A 19110-nucleotide genomic window follows, 5' to 3' on the forward strand; every position below is an offset into this window, starting at 1 on the left:
GACCGCACGAACCTTGTCGGGGTCCATGCTGATGCCCTCTGCCGATACAACAGAACCGAGGAAAGTTACCGATCGAGAGTGGAACATGCACTTCTCAGCTTTAACAAAAAGGCGATTCTCAAGCAAACGTTGCAGTACGCGACGCACATGTTGACGGTGCACTTTGAGAGAGGGTGAAAAAATTAAAATATCGTCCAGATAAACAAACACAAATACGTTAATCATCTCCCGCAGGACATCATTAACCAAGGCTTGAAACACGGCGGGAGCGTTGACCAGACCGAACGGTAAAACACGGTATTCAAAGTGCCCAACCGGCGTATTGAACGTCTTCCACTCGTCTCCCTCCTTTATACGCACAAGATGGTACGCGTTGCGCAGATCCAACTTCGTGAAGATCTTTGCGCCCTGCAAGATCTCGAAGGCTGACGACATAAGGGGCAACGGATACCGATTCTTGACCGTTATGTCGTTCAGCCCCCGATAATCTATGCAGGGACGCAAAGAGCCATCCTTCTTCTTAACGAAGAAGAACCCCGCCCCGGCGGGAGAGGAGGATGGGACAATGATCCCAGCGTTGAGAGACTCAGTGAGATACTTCTCAAGAGCCTCACGTTCGGGCGCAGAGAGGGAATATAGCCTTCCGCGAGGTGGCATAGTGCCCGGAAGGAGATCGATACTGCAATCGTACGGTCGATGAGGAGGCAGAGATGTGGCCCGGGAACGGCTGAACACCGCTCGCAGATCGAGGTATTCCTCCGGAACTCCAGACAAATCACCAGGCTCATCCTGAAACACAGAGACAGAAGAGACAGCAGGAACAGCAGACACCAAACAATTAACATGACAAGCAAGACTCCAAGAAAGAATAGTGCCCTTGTCCCAGTTAATCTGCGGGTTATGTTGGGTAAGCCACGGATGGCCTAAAACAATCGGGGTAAAAGGGGACTGAAAAATATAAAACGAAATTGTCTCTTGATGATTCCCTGAGACTGTAAGACTCACCGGGATGGTGACACGGAGAACAGTAGAAAGCACCCTGCCGTCCAGGGCAAAGACAGTAGTAGTGTCCTTTAAGTCCACTATAGGGATGTGATTATCGCGAGCCCATTTCTCGTCGATGAAATTCCCCTCCGCTCCAGAGTCGATGAGTGCCGAGCAAGAGACGGAAGAACCGGCCCAACGAAGAACAGCAGGAAAGGTGGAACGAGTCTTGGGCGGTGAGGAGAGGACAGTTGCGCTCGCCAGTACTCCCCGGTCAACTGGCGAGCTCTGGCTTTTAACTGACACAAAGAGGCAAAGTGGCCAGCCGCACCACAATACAGACAGAGGCGATTCTGAATACGTCGCTGCCGCTCAGTAGGAGAGAGGCGAATGCCACCCAGCTGCATGGGTTCGGGCTCAGGTCTGAGAGCAGATGAATCAAAGGCTGGAGGCGGGGCCTCTCGCTGTCTGGAAAAGGAACCTCGGACGCGCCGCCGCTGCTCAAAGCACTTGTCCAGGCGAATAGCTAGCTCCACTAACGGATCAAGCTCAGCCGGCGATTCACGAGCATAAATCTCCTCCCTTAGTTCGATGTTAAGTCCCTCCAGGAAGCGAGCAACTAACGCAGGTTCGTTCCACTCACAGGTGGTGGCCAGAGTCCGGAACTCGATGGCGAAATCTGCAACAGATCTCTCCCCCTGGTGCAGCACAGCAAGAAGGCGCGAGGCTTCGCGTCCGTACACAGAACGGTCGAAGATCTTGATCATCTCCTCCTTGAACAAATCGTAGCAACCACAGCAGGAAGCCTGTGCCTCCCAAGCGGCCGTTCCCCAATTGCGTGCACGCCCAGTCAGCAAAGAGACCACATAGGCGATCTGAGCGCGATCCTCCGCATAAGTCTGAGGCTGGAGAGAAAAAACCACCTCGCATTGTGTTAAAAATGCTCTACATTCAGTGGGCTCACCCGCGTAGCAAGGAGGATTATTTATTCTCGGTTCAGGGGAATGAAGGCGATTCTGTGATGACGACGACTCATGACGAAGATGGAGAAGTTGGGTAGATAAATCAGACACTTGAGCCGCTAAACTCTCCACAACGTGTCTGGAGGCAGACAACTCCTCCTCATGTCTACCGAGCATGGCCCCCTGCAACTCGACCGCCGAACGGAAAGGTTCTTCCTTCGCTGGATCCATTCTGGTCGGATTATTCTGTTAGAAGAAACGGAGGATCCAAGTGCAAAGGCAAGTTCTTGCAATAGTCTTTAATGAAGAAATAACATTGGCAGTCTGTCTAGCAATGTCACAGAACTGGAATGAACTCAAATAGAACAGTATAAAGACGTATAAAACACAGAAGATTCCTGTCTTAGAAGTAGAGAGCAGAGCTGGATATTCACATGGCAGTAACACAGTCCTTGTAGTGGCCTCAAAGACGCAGAGAGAAGACCTCCAGCAGCAGGATGACAGGCAGAGAAAGCACACAAGACGAGCACAACTCCTCTAGACTAGACAAGACAATGAAAGGTAATTCTTCATCGAGACAACATATCACACAGGCAAGACTCACGTACACACGAAATAATCCGACAAAGAACAAGGGGAACAAACGCTAGAAGTAGAGAGAAGGTAATGAGAACAAAGTGAGAACAGGTGTAACAGAAGAAGCAGAGCGAGCGCTAATTACAATAATGAACAGGTGGGAAAAGACAGGCAGGGCCAAAGCGAGAGAGAAGGAGAGAGAGAGAGAGAGAGAGAGAGAGAGAGAGAGAAAAAACAAACCCAGCTCATGACAGCGTCTATGTATTTATTATGTCTATGTATAAGAACACCAGGGTAGACGCGCTTGATTCCTGTCGGTTCCATAGTGAGAGAGGCCATATATTATAAATAGTTTTTCCGCGTGAGAAATAGAATGTGTGGTGGGAGTGCGTGACAAAAGACCGAAATGAGTGACTGTCACGCTCAATGCGTGACACTTGGGAGATGGATGTATTTTATTATGTTTTATTTTATTATGTGCGGTTAACCGATAAAATAAATTAACTAATTAATTGCACAATTTCTGTAATTAGGCGCAATTAATCGCACCTATAATTCAATTTCTTTTATATTTTTAAAATTGTAGTAGCCTAATTTCACATTTAATCTCAAATTGAAAGTAGAAACAACATAAAGACACTAGTAGATATTTCAAACGTTTGTTTAATGGCATCTTTTTATGAAAGAGGGCATCACTGATACTAATACTGATCCTGATGTCTCTATGAAATAGATCCCCCCCCCCCCTAATATTAGTAATTAATTATAGGCATTCAGCATTACAGTATAATTGAAAGCTTTCAATTTTAACATTTATTAGGCTTTAAAAATATAACAACTTATGAGTTTTTGTGAATATTGTTTTTAGTTCACTTAAATTGTCACATCTACCTGTTCTCTTCAATATATCAGGGCTCTTTTTTTTCTTCTTTTTTTCTCTGTCATGTGTCTGTATAACAGTAAAGCCAGGAGTGTGTCCAAGCACAAAATATGAAGCACGAGTGTGTAGCTGGATACGTTTCGGGTTGTGTGCCGATGACAGTGACTGTCCCGACAATGAGAAATGCTGCACCACTTGGTGTGGACTTGAATGTATGCCTCCAATTACAGGTATTCTATTACATTTTATTATTATATATATATATATATATATTATAGGGATGTTGAATGGTTGATGTTGGTTGTAAGGTGTGTAATTATTTTCAGCGAAATTCACGGCTAAAGTAAAGTAGTTGACCGCATTAGGAACATGTCCATATCAATTCACGAAACTATTTCAGTTATTTGAAAGGTCCTTACAGCCTACAACAGGACAAGAACCAAAACCAACAATGACACTAACCAAGCAAATAAATGTGTTAAACGATAGGATTAAAAACAAATTATTTCCATGTTTTAAAAAAATAAAATAATTATAAGTGGAATAATTGACTCTGGTCTGATGAATATAATGCACACCCAAGATATTCACGTTGTGACCGCATTACTACCTCGGGTGTGCGTTATTTTCTAATAATTCAACGGCACGTCATCAATTATTCCTTACTTAATAAATGCTTTAGAAGTAGTTTTCATTGTCAGTTCATGTTAACTAATGGAGTTTGCGTCTTATTTTATTATTATTATTTTGTGTTATATTCTGTCAAAAGTACCTGAATTCTGCCTATAGCACTGTTTTAGGCACATAATTACAAAATTAGTAAAGATGATGAATAATACTTAGAATGCAATTCACTCTGTAAGTAAAACTAGCTATTCATACCGTATGTTTTTTGCTGTACATCTTACGCTTAATGTCACTAAATGGCCAGACTAAATCTGAATCTCTATCCATACAGGCTAGGTGCCTAACTGAAGGGGAATCCAGTGTGTGCTGAATACTGTTCCCATGATGGTCAGTTCCCTGCCGGACAGAAATGCTGCTCAACCCCCTGTGATCATGCGTGCAGTGAAACTACCGGAAGGAATTGATTTAGCATAGTACATACTTTCTTTTACTTGAATCAATTCTGTTTCTCATTTCTTTTTCTCTTTTCTTGCATGCTCAATATTTGTACTCTTTTGAGAAAAAAAATATACCAACATTTTAGCCAAAATTACTGTCGAAATAATGGAAGCATATGGACATGGCTAAACAGGTCATGGGAGTTATTATATTTAATTAGCTATTAAGTAACAAGCTAACAGAGGTGGAACGTAACGAATTACATTTACTCGCGTTACGTAATTGAGTAGTTTTTTTGTGTACTTCTACTTTTTAAAGTAGTTTTTAAAATCTGTACTTTTACTTTTACTTATTGTTTTTCTTTGAAGTATTGTACTTCGCTACATTCGAAATCATATCCGTTACTGAGTAAAAAATAATAATACAAGGGGGGGGAACTACTGAAACTCCGGAAACTACTGAATTGATTGAAGGGCGGGAGAACAAACGCGCAAAAAAGGTGACACAGACCCAGTTGAAGCTGAAAGCTAAGCTCCAAGCGAATGGCCAGTATGAAAAGTAGAAAACAAGCGTGGTTGTCCTCGAGGATAGATATCCAATTTGCAAAAAATGTGGACGCAAAGTGGCTGCAAAAAGAGGATATAGGACACCATCCCTCCTGCAGATAAAGGTATGTCCCGATTTACGTGATGCAAAGGGAATCCCGGAATCCAGTCATGAAAATGGAATTCACTTAATGCAGATGTCAGGTAAAACATGCAAAATAATGGATGGATGAATACATGGAAAGTAGAACTGTGCAATAAATCCAATCGCGACATGGTCTGTGGATATTTAAGCTAAGCACAAAAATACTGCATGTAAATATATAACCCTATTTGTTCTGCTGAGCTGCGTTTGTCTACTACATACTGAAGTACTCGTGACGTTCATGGTGTTTTCAGCGTCTCACAAACAATTTGAGGATATGAATACATGAACATTTCCAGAGCTGCTCTGAGAGAACGCCTAATGAGCATTTTCATAATTTTATTTGAGAAAAACCATTGTCAAATACACTTTGAAACAGGTCTTCACAACCCGTCAAAATAAAAGTTCGGTTTTACTAGGAGAAATTATGACAGAAATATATTATTATTGTAGGCATACAATAGAACGTAGCCTACTTCTCAAAATAATAATAATAACAACAATAATAATACATTTTATTTGAACATTATTTAAAGGAATATTTTTTTTTTGTCCATGGTTTAATTTAGTAAATCTGTTTTTGCAGCGCTTCCCCAAAAAATAAAAGGACACAAGTTTAAATTTACATTTGATTACCACCATTTTTGATAATATATTTGGATTAAATCATAAAAAGTTGGGGTGTAACGATACACAAAACTGACGGTTCGGTTTTCCCACGGTTTTGACGTCTCGGTTCGGTTCGGTTTAGAAAGCTAAAAAAAAAATTTAAACAGTGGTTTAATGAAAAAAACGACTCGGTTACTAACGTAACCTCGGTTCCCTGAGAGGAGGGAACGAGTATTGCGTAATGCTTACGCTATGGGAAAACTCCTTTTCTCGAGAAATATTGAAGTCTTTATGTAAAACGCATTGCAGCTGCACAGCATACAGCAATGAGCGAGGCAGCTCGGTCATTGGCTGTGCTGCGGCAACTTGCACGAACCAATGACGGGGCGACTCTGAACCCGCTTCCAATGAGCGTGCTTCGCGTCCACGCGCGTCAGAGCCCGCCAGGATGGGCGTGGCCAAAGGCTATATATTGGGCGCCCCGTCGTCTGAGTTCTTTAGGTTCAATCGACTGAAGCAAATTGACCAAGCACAAGCACGGCAGATTACGCAATACTCGTTCCCTCCTCTCAGGGAACCGAGGTTACGTTAGTAACCGAGTCGTTCCCTTTCGAGAGGTCTCTCCTATTGCGTAATGCTTACGCTATGGGAACGCCATGTAAAACGCCGTGCGTGCTGACTTCGCTTCTATTAAGCCGGAGGCCGGTGCCTGAGCTTTTTGAGCAAAGTAATTATCCAACGAGCCAGCCGAAGGCGGGCTTTATAAAGGGACAACGTGGAACGGCCCAAAGGGCGTCCAAAGACACACACAAGCACAAATTTTTATGCACTGTTATGTATGAAAAATCCTCCACATCAGATGCAAAGATGTGATTCTATGAGGGAGGAGACAATGCTCAGCATGTACACACCCCAGCCTATGCATAGTTAGACCGACAGTATGTTAGAGTGCAATGAGGGGACCTGTAGGTTATAAAACCTGATAAATGTGGACGGTGAGGCCCAGCCTGCAGCCGCACAAATATCTTAAATGGGTATCCCACTCGACCACGCCCACGAGGAGGCCATGCCTCTCGTAGAGTGAGCTCTGATGCCCAAGGGGCACTGAAGGCCCTTGGCTTCATAAGCCAGCGCTATAGCATCAACTATCCAGCGCGATATTCTTTGCTTTGACACAGCCAGACCCTTAGTGCGGCCGCCAAAGCATACGAACAACTGCTCTGTCTGTCTGAACAGGGCAGAACATTCCAAATATACTCTGAGTGCCCTGACCGGGCAGAGTAAATTAGCGTCACTTTCGTCTGCTGGGGACGATAGCGCGGCCAAAGATATCACCTGTGCTCTGAAAGGAGTAGAGAGCACTTTAGGAATATACCCGTGTTTTGGCCTGAGGACAACCCTGTTGTCGTTAGGTCCAAATTCCAGGCAGGTAGCGCTTGATGACAGCGCGTGCAGGTCGCCCACTCTCTTGACCGAGGCGAGAGCCAGCAAGAGAGCAGTTTTGAGCGAGAGCTGTTTAAGGTGCACAGTTCGGAGGGGTTCGAACGGGGCACGCTTAAGTGCGTCCAGGACCTTGGCCAGGTCCCAAATCGGCACCGAGGGGGGGCGTGGGGGATTTATCCTCCTGGCGCCCCTCAGGAAACGAACAACTAAGTAGTTTTTCCCTAGTGTGCGTCCTTCGACCGGTTCATGTGATGCCGCTATGGCAGCCACATATACTTTGAGCGTGGAGGGGGTGCGGCCTGCCTCCAACAGCTCTTGTAAGAAAACGAGCACACTCGGTACTTCGCATGTCTCAGGATTCAGGTTCCTGGACTTGCACCAGTCACTGAACACCTTCCATTTCTGGGCATATAAGCTCCTCGTAGAGGGCGCTCGCGCCTCAGTGATGGTTCTCAACACTCCACTGGGGAGGTTCCCGGGAATCCGTTGAGGGGCCACGCATGGAGGGCCCACAGATCGGGGCGGGGATGGAGGATCATCCCGTTGGCCTGCCTGAGGAGATCTAGCCTCAGTGGAATCGGCCATGGGGCAGATTGTATCATCTGCATCAGTTCTGGAAACCACGTCTGGTTTTTCCAGAGTGGGGCTACCAGGAGCACTGCACATTTCTCCTCCCTGATCCGACTGATGACCTGAGGTAGCATCGCAACCGGAGGGAAGGCATACAGCGGGCGGCTCGGCCAGACTTGGGCGAGCGCGTCCGTGCTCTTTGAAAAGAAGAGAGGGCAGTGCGTATTTTCCTTGGAGGCAAAGAGGTCGACCTCTGCTCTGCCAAAGGTTTGCCATAACCACTGAATCGTCAGGGGGTGGAGAGACCATTCTCCTGGGAGAACTTTGTCTCTGGACAGCATGTCCGCTCCCTGGTTCAGAACGCCTGGCACATGCGCTGCTCTCAGCGAGCGCAGGTTGCGCTGGGACCATAGGAGGAGCTCCCTGGCCATCGAGTGCAGGGAGCTCGATCTGAGTCCACCCTGACGATTTATATGCGAGACTACCGTCATGTTGTCCGTTCGGACTAGGACGTGCTCGTCCTTCAGGTACGGGAGCATGGCTCTGAGAGCCAAAGCGACTGCTTTCAATTCCAGACAGTTTATATGTAGGCGCTTCTCCGGGTTTGACCACAAGCCGGAGACAGGCCTGCCCTCGTAAAGGGCCCCCCAACCTATTTTGGAGGCATCTGTCGTGATCATTTTTCTCCTTGTGTTTACACCCAAACTCACGCCGGACTGATACCAGTCGACAGCTTTCCAGGGCGTCAGGGCTTTTATGCAGCCGTGATTTGCCCTGATTAAAAAGTGGCCCGAGCGCCACGCGTGAGTGGGGACACGGCTTTTGAGCCAGCGTTGGAGAGGACGCATGTGCAACAATCCTAGCATGAGTACAGCTGATGCTGAGGCCATAAGACCGAGCATCCTCTGAAACCGCTTGACGGGGGCGCGCGCGCCCGCTCTGAACGATGTTGCAAGGCGACGGATAGTGAGCGCGCGCTCTGATGAGAGGCGCGCCGTCATCTGCACTGAGTCTAGCACTATTCCCAGAAAATAAATATTCTGGCTGGGGGATAGCATGCTCTTTGCAAAATTGATTTTTAGACCTAGGCACTCTAGATGACTGATAATCCAAGACCTGTGTGTCACTAACTGGCTCTCTGATTGTGCTAGTATTAGCCAATCGTCGAGATAATTTAGTATTCGCACTCCCCGCTGTCTCAGGGGGGAAAGTGCTGCATCCAGACATTTCGTAAATGTACGGGGTGCCAGTGACAGGCCGAATGGTAGTACTGTGTACTGGTATGACTGTCCCTCGAAAGCGAATCTCAGAAATGGCCTGTGATGAGGCGCTATTGGAATGTGAAAGTAAGCGTCTTTCAGATCCACTGACAGAAACCAATCCCTCGGGCGAACTTGCGCGAGGATTTGCTTGGTAGTTATCATTCTGAACGAACGACTCATTAAAGCTTTGTTCAGATGTCTGAGATCTAGAATGGGGCGGAGACCGCCATCCTTTTTCGGGACGAGAAAATAGCGGCTGTAAAAACCTGCCTCGCTCATAGAGGGGGGGACTGTTTCTATAGCGCCTTTCTCTATCAGTTTGAGCATCTCGGTGCGTAGAACATGTGAAACATCTTTTCTCACTTTCGTCTCTACCACTGCTGTGAAGCGGGGCGGTCTGCGAGCGAATTGAAGCGAGTAACCGTGTTTTATTATGTTCAAAACCCATTTCGGCATGTCGGGGATATTTTCCCAAGCTTTCGCTCGTACAGATAGGGGCTGAATGTTGGCCGGGGGCGTGTCGCAGTGACGTATGGCTCCCGCCAGCGAATCGTTCTGTGTTAATACCGAGCTTACAGCTCTCAGCGGCGCGGACGCGCGCTGAGCAGCTCTGCTGAATGCCGAGTGCAGGGGTGCGTGTGAGATTACAGGCACGCTCGCTGTAATGCTCACAGAGTGAGATGGGGAAATGTTTAACACTGTGTGTATAGTGCTTATGGGTGGGGGTGCATAGACTGTGGTAGGCACGCGCGCCACTTTCATAAAACTTCCCGCTCGTGGCGGGAGGTTTTTGGCCATATAAACAGTGTTTGTGAGTTGGGGTGCGTGCATAACAGCGGGCACACGCGCTACTCTTATACAACTTCCCTATTTTACTGGGGAAGTGTTTATAACTGTGGGAACAGTGCTTGTGTGTAGTGGTGCATACGTAACAGTTGGCACACAATCTACATTTATGGGACGTCCAGCCTGAGCTGGGAAAACATTTGGCACTGCGTTGACAGTTTTGATATGTGGGAATGCGCACTTTGGTGTGGACACGTGACCCTTTAATGACACAGGCAGAAAATAGCTCTTTATGTGATTTCTGTGTGTCGCCGTAAAAACGGCGTTTGTTTGCAGGTGGGCGAGCTGTGTGGCTGGCCCATTGGCTGCTGTATAGACATTTCCAGCCGCCTGTAAGGGGACTGGGTAATGTTTTAGACGTTTTGGAGAGAACGGTCCGGCTATTGCGAGACACGCGCTCTCCCTTTTCCTCCCTGTAGCTAGGAGGACTTACGAGGCTCTGGGTTCAGCACAATCCTGGGCCGAGGTCCCCGTCGCTCGGGCGGTTGCTTCCTGTTGGCAGAGCGCGAGCGGCGTCGAAAATCCGTTTCAGGTTTGGGCTGAGAAACGGGGGGCGCCGTCTTAGCTCGCTGCTGTTGAGGCGGCCGTTGGCGGCTCTGCGATTAGCTAGATCGCTTGGGCAGGAAGTGACGCATAGCCTGTGAGTCCTTGCAGGCTTCGGTGAAGCGCTCGGCGAACTCCTTCACCGCTGGTCCAAACAGGCCGTCTTGGGAGATAGGCGCGTCGAGAAAAGACGCCTTATCTGCATCCTTCATATCTTTTAGCGTCAGCCACAGATGGCGCTCAAGGACAGTCAGGTTAGCCATAGCACGGCCGATGGATTGGGCGGTGGCTTTTGTAGCTCGCAGCGCTATGTCAGTGGCGCTGCGTAGGTCCTTAAATGCCTCAGGCTCGGGTCCAGACTCGTCCATACTGCGGAGAAGTTTGGCTTGAAACATCTGGAGGACAGCCATAGAGTGAAGCGCTGATGCAGCTTGGCCGGCGGCGGCGTATGCGCGACCGGCGAGAGCTGAAGTGGACCGGCAAGGCTTCGAGGGATGAGAAGCTTTAGCTTTCCATCCAGCGTTGGAGGGTGGACACAGATGATTGGCCACAGCCTCCTCGAGGGGTGGAGTCCCCTCATAGCCTCTTTCTTTCGCGCCGTCCACGGAGGAGAGCGACAAAGAAAAAGAAGGCTTCAGGCGAGCGGAGTGCGGGGCTTTCCACGACTTCGTGAGTTCGTCGTGAACTTCCGGGAAGAAGGGGGAGGGTCTTTGTCGAGGGGCCTGCCGGCGCCCCTGCAGGAACCACTCGTCCAGTCGGCTGCGGGCGGGTTCTTCCGGGGAAGACCAATCGAGCCCGAGGTCTTCCACGGCCTTAGAGAGAATGCGGACGATCTCTGAGTCCATGCTGGAGCCCGCGCTCGTGCCCGCTAATGTCGAAGGCGCGGGGTCGAAGGACGAGCCCAGCCAGTCGTCGGATGCAGCATCACAGGAAAAACTGTCATCCTTATCTTCGTCATCCCCTGACGCGCCAAACGAGACGAGCCCCATCGCTCCGCTGGAGGGGTGCTGGTCCGCCTGTGTGAACTGGACTGGCGGCGGGGAGTCTTCGGGTGGCGGTGAAGCACGCGGGGATTGGCCCGGCGTGACATCACTGCAAACCGCGTGCTCCGGCGGCCTCTGTGAGCGGCGTTTTTTCTTTCGCGGCTCGACCAGAGGAGATGGCAGCACGGAAGAGGTGGGCTCTTTCGCGGTGAAAACGGCGAAGCGAGCGCGCAGCTCGGTGAGGCCCAGGGCGTCACACTCGGGACATCCGCCTCGAGTAAGGGCAGCATCTGCGTGGTCCGGTCCCAGGCAGCGGGCGCAAATGATGTGACGATCCCCGTCTTGAAGAGGGCCTCGACACGAAGCGCAGGAAGGCATTTGACGCCTTGAAAAATTGCTCTTTTAGAAAAAGTGTCGCGGGGGCAAACACTGAAAGCTTTGAAAAGGATATAGCGATGATGCGCGCCGGATGGCTTAGCAGAAGGGCGATCGAAGGCGGCTGAAGGCGCCGGCGTCCTCGAAGCAGTCCTGCTGTAGGCTTGTCGACGGCGGCGAAAAGACTCCAATAAATCCGGAGGATCAGCGAAGAGAAGGTTCTTTGCTGAAGGAGATTAAATCTAAAGAACTCAGACGACGTGGGCCATATATATAGCCTTTGGCCACGCCCATCCTGGCGGGCTCTGACGCGCGTGGACGCGAAGCACGCTCATTGGAAGCGGGTTCAGAGTCGCCCCGTCATTGGTTCGTGCAAGTTGCCGCAGCACAGCCAATGACCGAGCTGCCTCGCTCATTGCTGTATGCTGTGCAGCTGCAATGCGTTTTACATAAAGACTTCAATATTTCTCGAGAAAAGGAGTTTTCCCATAGCGTAAGCATTACGCAATAGGAGAGACCTCTCGAAAGGGAATGTGTCTTTGTCTTTAAATTAATTCAATTACAATTAAACATTTTGCAAGGATTAAAAATCTGCTAATGCTGTATAGGGAGCCGCACATTACTATAACAATAAAGGTTAACAGCAGAGCCTAAATTTAGATGCTATTTATTTTTTAGATATAATAATCAACACCCAACACATTGTATGAAAACATGTAAACTGAACATAAGGCAGTTTTTGCATTAACTTTACTCTAATTTGTTATTGAAATATAATAATTTAAACAGTTGCTGTCATTTTCATTAAAGATATTTTAAACGTACTTTAAATAATCAAGATATAATTAACAGGTTAAGTAAAATATAATATATAGGATAATATTGTGCATTTATTTAGTGCAAGAGTTAATTTCTCTAGGAACCAACAAGTTGTGGACACTTAATCACTTGCCTGCTGAGGTAAATATAATGCTAGTGACAAGCTATGCAGTTTTATTGACGTGTTTGCGCTGCTGAAACACTGATTGAGCGATTACACGAGTTATGATGCCTTTCAGTAAGTATACTGTTTAAGTAAACTATATTTTTCAACATACCTTCAGGTGTCCATTCATGTTTATTCTGTAACAGGAAGAGATGATCGCGTTTACTCCGCGCTGCCGCTACTGTTACAATCCGTGGTGACAGATAGTTTTAAACTGTGGGTACAGATTGTCAATTTACATCCATGTGGACAGATTGGTAAACTGTGCCTAGTTTTGTAAAACTGTGCACACGGTAGTTTATTTTTCTTCTGTAATGAAGCTTGGCTGTCCATCTAGTGAAAAATGTTGGTACTGCGGCCAAATAAAATCTTACTGAAAGCTCATTTTTTGAGATATCAACCTAAAATTTGGAACACAACTTCTTCAGATTTTTGGCTTACATTTTCTGGCAGTTTTAGAGTAAAATATATTTTGTAATATATATATTTTATATAAAATATAAATAATTATATTTTTACATTGTTCATTTTCATAAACTCAAACTTGTATAACTTTTTTTCTGTTTCACTTTCATAATTTCATAATACTTCACTTCAACATTAATCTGGCAAATGTCTTCTTTAAAGCAAGACCAACCATAGGTCTATATTCCAAAGCATTCTTGAATTACAACCATTTAAGTTTGAATAGGGATTTTCATGTCTATGCGAAAAAAGGGGGAGTGACAGTTAAAGGGTTAAACAATATTAAACTATAATATCTATATCTATAATATCTCAAATATAATTTATATATACAAACTCTCCTACAGTCCAGTCACCATCAGTCGCGACTCGTACGTATTTTCATTTAAACGTCACTCACTGACGTTTTCCTAACCCGAAAAAAAACAGATTGCCCTGCTCTGCCTCTGATTGGCTAGTACTCATTGCCATCTGGGTCAGAGCCAATTAGAAGCAGGATGTGGATGGGAAAAAACTCTGTGTATAGGGAAAGGGGAGAGACAGAGGGAACAGGCAAGACAAACTCCTACGTTTAAATAACATATAGAAAATATCTGCTTGACAACGAGCTGAGAACAAGCTCAAATAAGCAACTACACTTTAGAAACAAGCCCAAAAAAAAACGCGACCCGCGACTACCATTATTTGTAAGCGACTTTACAGAAAAACAAGCCCAAAGTCGCTTATAATAAGCGTACTTGGCAACACTGATTCCAGGTCCAATCAATGAGCCGGGCTGGGCGGGGCCGGGGTAGCTTGCAGGGCGGGGCGTGTTCGGTACGCCATGAGAGTATCGCCATTCGAATCGTGGGTTCTGTATCGCGGTTCTTCGGTTTGGTTCGAATATCGTTACACCCCTAATAAAAAGAAACATTAATTTTCTGAATAAAATACATTTCATAGGACAATATTATTCTTAAACATTTTAATAAATTATTAATGTTAAAATAAGTTGTTAATCTAATTCATTATTAATTATCGAATTTAATTGATTAGACATGTTTTATTGAAATTTTAGTAAACAAACAATTTATTTCAAGTTTGTTATAATAAAAGCATTTGTTCAACCAAAAATAAATCCTGTTTTCATTAATTTAACTGTCATTTTAACTGATGATAATAATAATAATACCCATAATTTAATAATACAGTTTATTTATTTAACAATTGATTAATACTGTAAACCGTGATATTTTCTGAGACGTTACCATACTGTGAAAGTCTTATACCATTACAACCCTACACGGGAGGGTCCCCCACCCCACCCCCGCTGTTAAAAAAGTAACTCAGTAACTTTTACTCTGAGTCAATTTTAAATGAGCTACTTTTTACTTGTACTTGAGTGGATTTTTAGACCGGCACTTTTACTTGTACTTAAGTAAAATTTCATTGAAGTAGTAGTACTTTTACTTGTGTAGAATATTTTATTACTATTTCCACCTCTGCAAGCTAAAGTAATAAAAAAAAGAAATTTGCTTTGCCAGGTATGTTTCTGAATTGCACATATGTAGAACCAATCATATTAGAGAAAAATGTCATGTTGAAAAAGTCATGTTACCTTTGCCATGTACCTATCCTATATAAATTGTTGTATTCTTTTGCCGGTGGGATTCTCTGTGATTGATCTGAGGTCCTACCAGCCGTGAATAAAGCATATTCAAAGGCATTGTTTGGAGTCTGTCTGATTAATACTGCGTCGCAGACTAGACACAAGATCTTATTTTCATTCCCAAGTGATAGTGCTGAAGTGGAATACTAGAGACCTGTGGAGCAAGTGGAGAGACGTCTAGTAGACTACAAAATTGTAGGTGTCTAGAAGAAGACGCCAGGTTAACTTAAGTCAGGTGCGTAGGTGCATTTCTACCAATATCTATATATGTATATGTGGGTTTCCAGTTAATTTATTATGGGAAAGTTAAAGAGTTGCTTCATAATTTGAATTCAATAACACCCATTCTGGAGGTCATTACAGGGTTAGCCCTTGGGCAAATGTATGAAAATCAAGGAAAAAACAGTCCAGTCCTTCAAAACAACACATTTAAATATCACTGCATTACAGAAAGTGGAAAATACTTGCCAGTAAAAATACTTCCGTAGTTGGATAAGGATTTTATTTTCTGTAAACTGAGACGACTTAACATCACGGTCTTCCATGTATATTTATCCCAGATGCCCGAATCATGCAATTCCTTTGAGAAACATTTATGTGCCAGCAATCTATGGTTTTCAAAAAACACTGAAAAAAATGTCTTCGCTTATGTGATTTGACAAAAAAAAAGTGGCTAATCTTTGCTTATGTGACCCACAAAACAACAACAACAACAACAACAACAACAACAACAACAACAACAACAACAACAACAAACTAAAGGCTCAAACTAATCTTTAGTTTTGATACTCACAAAAAAAGTATGTAATCTTCGCTTATGACTACAAAACAAAAACAAAAAAACGGTGGCTAATCCATCCATCTTGGAAGCTCATTTCTTCAATAAAAGTTCAGAACAGTCACTTGGCATCGAGTCCTTCCAGGGCTGAAAAGCATCTTTAAACTCGATCAGATGCTGTTTTAGAGTCATGATTCTCTCAGCTGCTTAATATGGACATTTCAGACATCAGACCTGCTCTCGGCAGTTAGGTCAGCAGTTGCACTCCCCTTATGGGACGAACAAGGTTGGCCAACTGTTTGGCTAGTGGTTGACTGGGTTCATCCACCTGGAACGTGCGGGTCAGCAAGTTGTAAAAGGAGCCGTTGCCCGACCGCGACCACCGTGCAGGTGAGGCAGATGACGTTGTAGGGCATGCTGAAGTCAGGCATGGGTAGATTTACCAGCAGGGGTAAATCTACCCCACACTGGAAGTCAGAGGTGAAAACATTATGAAGAACCAAAACAAATAAGGCACACGTGTTTATTATTAACACCTAGGCCAGTTTAAGCTTACTAACTGCTAAACAACGGTTGGTCTTGTTTGAAGTTGGTGTTCATTGCAACCATACTTGGCATAAGGGCGCTGACCACAGGGGACCTGCAATAACATTTATGGCACATCAATCAGATATAGGGAATACACAGGATGTGTAAGAAATTCATACAACAATAATATTTTATGATATGAAGTCAAGAATTAAAAAAGAGGAGGGTCACGTCACATGACCTGAGAGTATGATGGCAGCTTAGATTTGTGGCTTCGCCAACTCCCCTCACATATTCATCTTTATTTACATGTTATTTAACTAACTGTTTGGCCATTCTTTTGTACCTGGCAACAATATGTCCTCACGTTAAACGAAATCGATCAAGTGAATCGTGAACAAACACATGAAGCGGACAAGATGGAGGAGTGTCTTGCCGCCATGATTGCATCTGCCATGGAGAAGCAATAGTTGTTTATTGAAGCATAATTTAAAACCCTTCAAGACCAACTGGACAATATTCAGACGGAGCTCTTGAGCTGTTCTAGCGGGGTAAGAGAATTATGTGATAGATATTCCATCCTGGGCAGCCGGGTTCGTAAGATGAAGAAAAACTATAACAAATGTGCCGCAAAAATGATGACGAAGAGAAGCTAGCTGACTTGGAAGACCGGAGCCGCAGGGATAATGTTCACATTATGAACCTACGGGAAGGCGTGAAATTTTCGATACCTACATCTCGGATTCTCAACCAATATGTGACCGATCACGGAAAGTAGGGACACAAGTCGGTTTTGGGGCATTTTGAGTTATTCACAGATTCTGAAAGTGTAGTCTCAAAGCTTTCCAACGATGTGTAACACATGGAAATCTGATAATATTTGGAGAAGTTGTGGCCATTTGAAGGTAGGCACACAAAAAAGCTAAAAGGGGAGAAAACAGCCTTAAAAGATTGTGCAGTTCTCACCTCTCTCTGCTGCTGGGAGTGACAATAGGGCTCATTTACATCTCATTTAGATAAGCCATACCCCCTGTAAAGCTCCCCCTGTAAAGCTGTAAAGCACAGGGGGGAGCAAAAAGGTCAGGAAAATGTGCCATCAAAGAAAAAAAAAAGTTTGCAAACAGGTAATAAATAAAGGTCTCTTAGCATCTACCGATAAAACTGTATAGGCAACTCTTATGTACACTGAATAAAAAATAAGATAAACTCTAGAGAATGTTAAAATCAGAAACAGGATGTGCTATGTGATTTTATATATATATATATATATATATATATATATATATATATATATATATACAGGTCCTTCTCTTGCAGAAATGACTGGTTCAATGCGGCGTGGCATGGAGTCAATCAGCATGTGGCTTCGATAATGGCCTTAAGCTCATCCAGAGTGTTGGGTCTTGCGTCTCTCAACTTTCTCTTCACAATATCCCACAGATTCTCTATGGGGTTCAGGTCAGGAGAGTTGGCAGGCCAATTGAGCACAGTAATACCATGGTCAGTAAACCATTTACCAGAGGTTTTGGCACTGTGAGCAGGTGCCAGGTCGTGCTGAAAAATGAAATCTTCATCTCCATAAAGCTTTTCAGCAGATGGAAGCATGAAGTGCTCCAAAATCTCCTGATAGCTAGCTGCATTGGCCCTGCCCTTGATAAAACACAGTGCACTAACACCAGCGGCTGACATGGCACCCCAGACCATCACTGACTGTGGGTACTTGACATTGGACTTCAGGCATTTTGGCATTTCCTTCTCCCCAGTCTTCCTCCAGACTCTGGCACCTTGATTTCCGAATGACATGCAAAACTGAGCAACAGTCCAGTGCTGCTTCTCTGTAGCCCAGGTAAGGCGCTTCTGCCGCTGTTTCTGGTTCAAAAGTGGCTTGACCTGGGGAATGCGGCACCTGTAGCCCATTTCCTGCACACGCCTGTGCACGGTGGCTCTGGATGTTTCTACTCCAGACTCAGTCCACTGCTTCCGCAGGTCCCCCAAGGTCTGGAATCGGTCCTTCTCCACAATCTTCCTCAGGGTCCGGTCACCTCTTCTCGTTGTGCAGCGTTTTTTGCCACACTTTTTCCTTCCCACAGACTTCCCACTGAGGTGCCTTGATACAGCACTCTGGGAACAGCCTATTTGTTCAGAAACTTCTTTCTGTGTCTTACGCTCTTGCTTGAGGGTGTCAATGATGGCCTTCTGGACAGCAGTCAGGTCGGCAGTCTTACCCATGATTGCGGTTTTGAGTAATGAAACAGGCTGGGAGTTTTTAAAAGCCTCAGGAATCTTTTGCAGGTGTTTATAATTAATTAGTTGATTCAGATGATTAGGTTAATAGCTTGTTTAGAGACCCTTCTCATGATATGCTAATTTTTTGAGACAGGAATTTTGGGTTTTCATGAGCTGTATGCCAAAATCATCAGTATTAAAACAATAAAAGACCTGAAATATTTCAGTTGGTGTGCAATGAATCTAAAATATATGAAAGTTTAATTTTTATCATTACATTATGGAAAATAATTAACTTTATCACAATATGCTAATTTTTTGAGAAGGACCTGTATATGCTGGGCAGTAGCTAATATTAAGAAATATGTTGTGCTTTTACTTTTAAAAATGTTTGTAACGTTACAGTTAATGCTTACAAACATTGAAGATTTTGAATACAGAAGTTACATTTGTAATGGTGTATTTTCATTTAGATGTGGTATTATTATTTGTGCAGTAGCTAAGATTAATTACTGCATAAATTAATTAAGATTATTAAGTAATAAATTCATTTTAAGACAGCATGGAATAGATTGTAGAATATGCTGTTAGCTATAATTTGGATGGTATAGTACCATGAGCCACAATTAAAGTCTTGTGACACTCATGGCAGGCGTTATTGTTGTTGTTGTCGAGTTTCTGCGCGCCGATTG

At 44.8% G+C, this 19110-nt stretch overlaps 2 protein-coding genes across 17 annotated transcripts in view; one reads left to right on the forward strand and one right to left on the reverse strand.

Annotated features, from left to right (window-relative positions):
* LOC143722650 (papilin-like) overlaps positions 1 to 19110 on the reverse strand; it is a 630543-nt gene that overhangs the window by 548041 nt on the left and 63392 nt on the right. The window lies entirely within an intron of this gene.
* The window catches only part of LOC143722662 (uncharacterized), a 508319-nt gene that overhangs the window by 267443 nt on the left and 221766 nt on the right, over positions 1 to 19110 (forward strand). The window contains exon 3 of the mRNA XM_077214145.1: positions 3483 to 3632. Coding sequence (XP_077070260.1) covers positions 3483 to 3632 — 150 coding nt within the window. The remainder of the gene's footprint in view (positions 1 to 3482; positions 3633 to 19110) is intronic.

This window comes from Siphateles boraxobius, unplaced genomic scaffold (assembly GCF_051911475.1).
Source record: "Siphateles boraxobius isolate OS27281-9 unplaced genomic scaffold, OSU_SipBor_1 68, whole genome shotgun sequence".
Taxonomy (NCBI): Eukaryota; Metazoa; Chordata; class Actinopteri; order Cypriniformes; family Leuciscidae; genus Siphateles; species Siphateles boraxobius.